The following is a 7,247-nucleotide window of genomic DNA, read 5'->3' on the forward strand; positions in this document are numbered from 1 at the left end:
AAACCCTGACACAATCAAACACAGAATTATTAATGTGTGTAATGCCATGTGTAGTAATCTGAAGCTAGCTTTGTTATTTTAACTATATTACTTGCTGATTTAAGGTTGTTTAATAGCATGATCTCAGTTGGCCTCATGGTAGGGTGTTGCAAAAAGAGTGTTATTTGTTAGCCTAGTAACACAAACATTTGTGTTGAATGACTGATGTGAGGTTTGATTTTGAATTATGTCAAGATTTTCTTGAAAAGCAAACACAAGAGGAATGCTCTGGTGCTATTGTGAGGAGGGACACAACTCCGGATTTGGATTTGTTGCATCCTCATGCCTGAGTGGATATCAAAGAAACAGGAAACAACAAAAATAAAGGAATTGCTTGGCATATTCTGGAATAAGTGGAATTATAATTAAAGAATTAAAGGTGAACCATTTTTAACTACAGCCCAATACTGTAAATTTCCATCCTTGATTTCTGCTGTGCAAGGTGCAAGTTAAAGATGGGCTGCAGCTTAACTGAATGATCTATTTCTGGTTTATAATGTTCTAAAGAATATCAGTTTTGGATGGCTTGCATCCCTGTGACTTATTTTGTAGGACAAGTGTATTAATATTAGAAACCTGTTAGTATTTTCCTGAATCCTATACTTAATTATATCTAATGTGATTATAAAGTTTGAATTCAGATATCCAGAAACCATTGGCTGGAACAATTGGCTACATCCCATCTCAGAGTCGAAAAGGGTGGTGCTGGAAAAACACAGGAATGTCCTGATGAAGGGCTTATGCCTAAAACATCGACTGTCCTGCTCCTCAGATGCTACCTGACTTGCTATGCTTTTAAAGCACCACCGTTCTCGACTCTGACTCTCCAGCATCTGCAGCCCTTACTTTCTCCTACATCCCATCTCATCGTATGATGGTGCAAGCATTGGGGTATGCCTAAGCACTTAAGTGTTTGAGATTGTTTGCATTATTCTGTTTCATTTGTAATAGGCATTATTTATGGCCAAAATCATTGTTTCCTGGGTATTGTGCTTGTGTCAAAAATTGGAGTAATGCTTTTAAACTCTCATTCAGCTTGAAACAAATCACTGCTTCCTTGGTTTGATGTACACATAATTATATAACTTTCCAGTATTCTAGGGAGTCCAGTCAACATGAATAATTGTTCATTGCTGATAGGAAAGATAAAAAGTCCTTATCTAGCTCAGAAGCGCTACAGAATAGCAGTCATTCCTGAGTTGGCAGCACAATCAAAAACCCTAATTACAAATTCACATGCTTTTAATCCAATGCACCCCACTTCTCATTCTATGCTTTTTGTTTTCCTTTCCATCACTGCAGTGGCTAGTTGAGTACCAAGTATTAAAAAAAAAAAGTCCAGTGCAGCTGCTCTTGCTGATGGATCAATGAAGTCATTTTTAAACAAGTAATTGTTAAACCATCAGGGTGGCCATTATGCCAAGTCTGCAGGTTGTACAAGAAAGAGTATATGTGTTAGGTATCATGATGTAATTTGCTCAGGAAGGGTACATAGAAACTCGGAACAGGATAGTCAGAAGTTCAAAACATAACAGAGGCTAAGTTAGATCACCTTGGGTCTGCAAGAAACTAGATTGTATTAATGTATTGTTATACAATTGGTGTCTTGTGTAATAAAATTGCATTTGGACAGTCTACTCAATTCCTGATGAAGGACTTACGCCTGAAATGTCAATTCTCCTGCTCCTCAGATGGTGCCTGACCTGTGCTTTTCCATTACCACACTCTTGACAGTCTCAAAGTCTCTGTTACAAATAATTATTTAACTGCACATAAAAGATTCCCTAACAACTGTAAAATGATTCTCTTCCCCCAAGTTATGTTAAATTATATATTTTAGGGAGATTTTTTACCATCAAGTGAAGGACCGGTTTAAGATGTTACTGATTTAGGTACAGCAGAGCCTGGTAAAACAGCTTACTGTTTTTCCATAACAATATGTCTACCATAACCTCACTATTTTACTCTGTTAATTTGTATGTAATTTTTAAGAATAGAAGTCGATGAGTCTCCACTATAGTTTATTAATATGGCTGGGTGCTTCAATTCCACATGCCTGCCTTGTTACTCATGTCACCATTGTAGAATAACCCTTTTTAAAATGACCATTTCAGAGTCAGTTTTCAAGTATGAGTCTTCTAAGCTGTGAATGATAAACAATATTGAACTGTGCAGCTCTCTGAAGAGGAACCTTTCTGCTTACAATGGGAGCACTTGCCTAATTAATCAAGATCAAATCGAAATAGAAAAGCACAGGGTGCAGTTAATAGCCACCTGGTCCCCATGTTTCTATCCAATTTTGAGCTGCAGTGTTGGAGAAAACACAATAAACCATTTCTCCATATGGAGCAAAAAGCAAGAGATGAGAATGGGATTTGGGGATGCTTAGGAGTAGAGTGTACAGGAGACAACAGGAAAAAGGTATGGCAAAGGTATTTGAAGTTTTGCAAAAAAAATTTGTCATTTTGGAGCATGCATTTATTTCCGATCAAACAATGACCATCATTACTTAAAAGACTAACAACAAAGTGTTTGGCCTATGGATCTGTCCCAAAGAAACTGACCTAATATCCCTGTAATGTTCATTGGTAACATGCACTGCATTAAATACACTCAACAAACATTTTGTCATTTGGTAACCGATTACACTTCAGTTATCTGAATTAGTAATAAGGGGCAAAATTTCTCTATTAATTATTTGTATAGATTTGAGTGAAATCATTTGTGGCTCAAATGTTCTGAAATAAATTAATCCATATTTACCCTCCCTGTTGCTGAGACAAGTTTGTCATGTTTAGCTTATTTAGTTTAACTCACAATTTTCTTTTACTTCATATCACTTACACAATCACGGAATTGTTATAGCACGGAACACTCAGACCTATTTTCTACCACAGTGACCCTCTCCTCCAACCCGAGTAGCTTTCACTCTAAAGTGATAAGGAACTTGTTCCAATCATAGTTTTGGTTGTCTGTGATAACTTGTGATACTTTGTAGACATTTTACTAAGGTTAGAGACTAACACTCCAGTCAGTGCTGTTATTATGATTTTAAGACAATGACCAAACTTTGTTTCTAAAGCTATTATGATGAGCTTAATAGAACACACTAAGCCGAACGAATTGTCCTATTCATTGTAAATTTGATTGGTAATATTGGGATCCAAACCAAATAGGCCTGTCTAGCCTTGATTTCACTTGGTATACTTATAATTACATATGAAATGTACACCTGGTTGTCACAGTTAAAATACTAGGGCAAAATGCATGTGATGATTGCAGGAATGCATCTTGCTCTTGATATTAACAATTACGAAAATAGTCCTCACTAATGTCCCTCAAATCTGTGCTCGCAATAGTTTTTGGGCTTGCACAGGTGATGTTGTTGTAAGTGTGCATGATTGTACCATCTTCTACTGCTGATTCGAAATAACGGGGAACTACGTGGGGATTCCTTAGACAGTAATCTCTGAGTGACTTTAGCAAACAGTCACAGTGCCAATTGTTACCCCCAAGCAGTAGTTGCTCCAATTGTGTTGCCTGCTCCAAAAGCTGTGGGGGGAAGTGCTTTAAAGAGTTGCTCTTCAGGTTCAGATACTTTAACTTTGTCAAGGGTGTCAGAGTGTAATTATAGAAAAACTCAATGAAGTTCTCCGATAAATCAAGCCACGAGAGGAGGTGTAAAGGTTGAAAGGTGGTTTCAGAAATGTATTGAAGTTCGTTGCATTTTAATAGTAGATACTCCAGATTTGGTACACCAACAAAGGCCTGAACAGATATCTGTGTTAGTTTGTTGTATCTGAAATCCAGTTCCGAAAGCTGTTTTAAGTCACTGAGGCTCTGATTCTGAATAACCGAAATGTAATTGTTTTGCAGGAAGAGTCTTCGAAGGCAGAACAATCCAGAAAATGTGTTTGGTTGAATTCTGGTGAATGCGTTATTTTCTAAATGCAGGCTATGTAGATTAATAAGACCTGTAAATGAATGGTCTGGTAAATTCTTTAAGGAGTTGCTGGATAGGTTCAGTACAGCCACCTCACGAAGGCCAACAAATGTTCCTGGTTTGATCTGCTGAATCTGATTATTGTTTAGTGTGAGGACTTCCAATTGTACTAACCCATCAAACACATTCTCAGAAAGACTTATGATTTTGTTGTACCCAAGCTGGAGTTCCTCCAGAAACTGAAGTTCTGTGAACGTCTTGGGCTTCAACTGTGTGATGGAGTTGTTGAGCATTCGAAGCACATGCAGATTTAGAAGGCCAGAGAATGTTTCTTCATGTAGTACTGTAATGCGATTGTGGGACAAGTCTAACCATCTGAGCGATTTCATCCCCATAAACGCTCTTGGTACTATGGTACTGATCTGGTTATGACTCATATAAAGCTTCTGAAGCTTTTGCAGCTTCACAAAGATATTCCCCTTAATGCCCCTCAACAAATTTCCTGATAAATCAAGTTCCTTCAGATCTGTCAAACGTGTAAACAGTTGGGACTGCAGGTAGGTTAATCTATTTCCTGCCAAAATAAGTTCCTTTAAGTTTGGTAAGTCATGAAAGCCTGTAGCAGGCAAAACTGCCAGATTATTCCATCCCAGATTCAGGTACCAGAGATGAGAGAGGCCAGAAAACAACTCATCTTCAATTTTGCCAAAGTTGTTATTGTTCAGACTGAGTGATCCAAGAGATGGAGTGTGGAGGAATACATTTGGTACTAGGTATTTCAATTTGTTCCTTTCCAAATGGAGGTGAACTAGCACCTTCAAACCGTCGAAGGCATGCTGCTCGACCGTAACTATATAGCTATTCTCTAGGTTCAAGAAATCCAGATTAGACATATTCCTGAGAGCATGGGATTGAAGAACTGTGAAGTTATTAGAGTCAAACCAAATGGCTTTAGCATTTAACGGTAGATCGTTTGGAATGCTTGTAAAGTTGCGAGAGCTGCAATAGACATTCAGTTCTTCACTGTAATCATCAAAAATGCAGGTGCATACTTCGGGGCAAGTGACGTTTTCATCAGCTGACCCTCCTAATGATAGCTGTGGTTCTGCCCCCAGTAGTGGGATACACCATTGACAGACAATTACGGATACAAGGCAAAATTCTAAAAGAAAAACACACACGTCATGCAATTAGAGAATACAACACATTCAGCTGATATTTATAATATTGTGCCACTTTGACAGCAAAAAGACCAAAACTATTTAGCATCCAGTGTATTATTTTGTTGTCAGGGTATCTTTGACTGTAACTTGGATTGGCCTTTTAAGACCATATGATCTAGCAATACATCATGAGGTTAACAAAGAGTCTAATTGCTCTCAGCTGCACACTGAAATAAGTTGCAGCTTTGGAGATACTTTCCTCACACTTTATTTTGAAGCCTGCTTTGTATCTGTAATGCTTGAAATGTTAAATACATTAAGTATAGTTGAGAACTGTTATCTTTCTGTAACCTCAAATCTCTGCATTATTTTTGTTTTGACAATGGGGAAAAAATAATTGCTAAAGATGAATTTTGCTCATATAATACCAATTTTGCATTTTGTGCTCAGTTGAATTGAAGTTTTTTTTCAATTCTCATTAAAGGTTAGTTTTTAATTCCTTGCTTTCTTAAAAAAACAAATTCCCAGATTTTCTCATTAAATGCAATCCAAGATTGAGGGTAATGGTCCTGCTATTTAGTTCCACAAAGAACCATAGTGATCAACTTTACCCGTCTGAGTTACCTTTAAACTTAGTCTTAAAATAGGTAAGATTGTATAGAAGGATTGAGGTCCTACTGAGACAGTTGGGGTGGGTGTTGGAGATCCCATGATGCTTTTCATCTAAGTCTTGACTAACAGCTGGAGATCAGGTGAAAAGAGCCTTTGACTCATTGCTATTTGTGAAGCAGTGTTGATGCAGAATGATATCAGTGTAACAGCAATGGGATTATATGGTAGGTTTAGTTGCATGTACCCTTAAGTTAGTCAGCAGCCTTTTGAATTATCAGAAATATGTATAGCAAACCCCAATTTATTAATGGAATAACTCTGCATTAATACTTCTGTATGGGTCCCCTGCAAGGTGAAGGTGACTAGAACAGTTCAAAAATACAGTGCAATGAATAAATGCAGATTTTGTTTCAGCTTGCTGTTTTTGTATACGACAGACATTACAAAGAAGGCTTGTTCTGACACTTGTCTGAGAAGTGGATGGAGATCTTACAAAATTATTCATAGAGTCATGTAGCATATGTACAGATTCTTCAGTCTAACTGGCCATGCTGAACATAATCCCAAACCAACAGAGTCCCACCTGCCTGCTCCTGGCCCATATCCCTCCAAACATTTCCTAGTCATGTATTTATCTTAGTGTCTTTTAAATGTTGTAACTATGTCCGCATCCACCACTTCCTCAGGAAGTTCATTCCACACGCGAAACCACCCTCTCTGTAAAAGCAATTGCCCCTTTTGTCTAAATTGGTTCCAAATTTGCAACAAAAAAAAGAACCATGTCTATAGCTAGGTTCTTAACAACTTTTAGTTGTGTTGTTTATGAATGTTTCTTGCTCAAGTCGAATGTATGAAATCTTCATGAACTTGCATTACTGGTGAATCTCTATTTTAGGTAAGTACAACAAAATTGCAGGAAGGAGAATAAAATACACATGTAGAGATCCATCACATGCTATAGGTTAGAAAACAAGTATTAGCCTTCCCCCTTCTGAAGAAAAAAATATCTTACCCACAGATTTGTGCATTTTGTCAAGCCTTTTCTGCAAACAATAATAACTCCCAGTTGTCTTCTGTTTGGCTCCAGATACAGCCACAAACTGTATGCAGAATTATCACTTCATTTTACGAAAGTTCAGGATCAATGGGGCAACTTCTTTTCAGTAGCTAACCAGCCCAACAATGCAAACGTCTCATTTTTCCTTACTACACGAATCTTTAGACTGCACCCTCCCACACACACACACACACAGATCGCTGGATTGCGTGGACAACTAAATGGCAATGAGCCAAAATGGGGTCAGGAGAAAAATAAACAGCTGGCACATGGTAAAGAAGGAATCAATATTGTTTACTTAGTGCAGCCACATGTGGCAATATTTAGCTTCTTTGCAGCCACAAAGCATGCTGCCAACACAGTGTCCCTCTGGATACCAGGTACGTCCACTTAAATCTGATAAGTTCACCTTGTCTAGCCAGGGTGACATTTA

General features: G+C 37.8%; 1 protein-coding gene across 1 annotated transcript; it reads right to left on the reverse strand.

Annotated features, from left to right (window-relative positions):
• Positions 1 to 86: 86 nt before the first annotated feature.
• Positions 87 to 6,960, reverse strand: LOC122560834 (uncharacterized). The gene is made up of 2 exons (XM_043711980.2): positions 6,770 to 6,960; positions 87 to 5,144 (listed from the first exon to the last, which is right to left on the reverse strand). Exons 1-2 carry the CDS (start codon positions 6,783 to 6,785, stop codon positions 3,343 to 3,345), a joined length of 1,818 nt encoding a protein of 605 aa, XP_043567915.2. The 5' UTR covers positions 6,786 to 6,960; the 3' UTR covers positions 87 to 3,342.
• Between the last annotated feature and the right edge of the window lie 287 nt (positions 6,961 to 7,247).

Source organism: Chiloscyllium plagiosum, unplaced genomic scaffold (assembly GCF_037043375.1).
Source record: "Chiloscyllium plagiosum isolate Xiang-an unplaced genomic scaffold, Cpla_swu_hap1 HiC_scaffold_20, whole genome shotgun sequence".
Lineage (NCBI taxonomy): Eukaryota > Metazoa > Chordata > Chondrichthyes > Orectolobiformes > Hemiscylliidae > Chiloscyllium > Chiloscyllium plagiosum.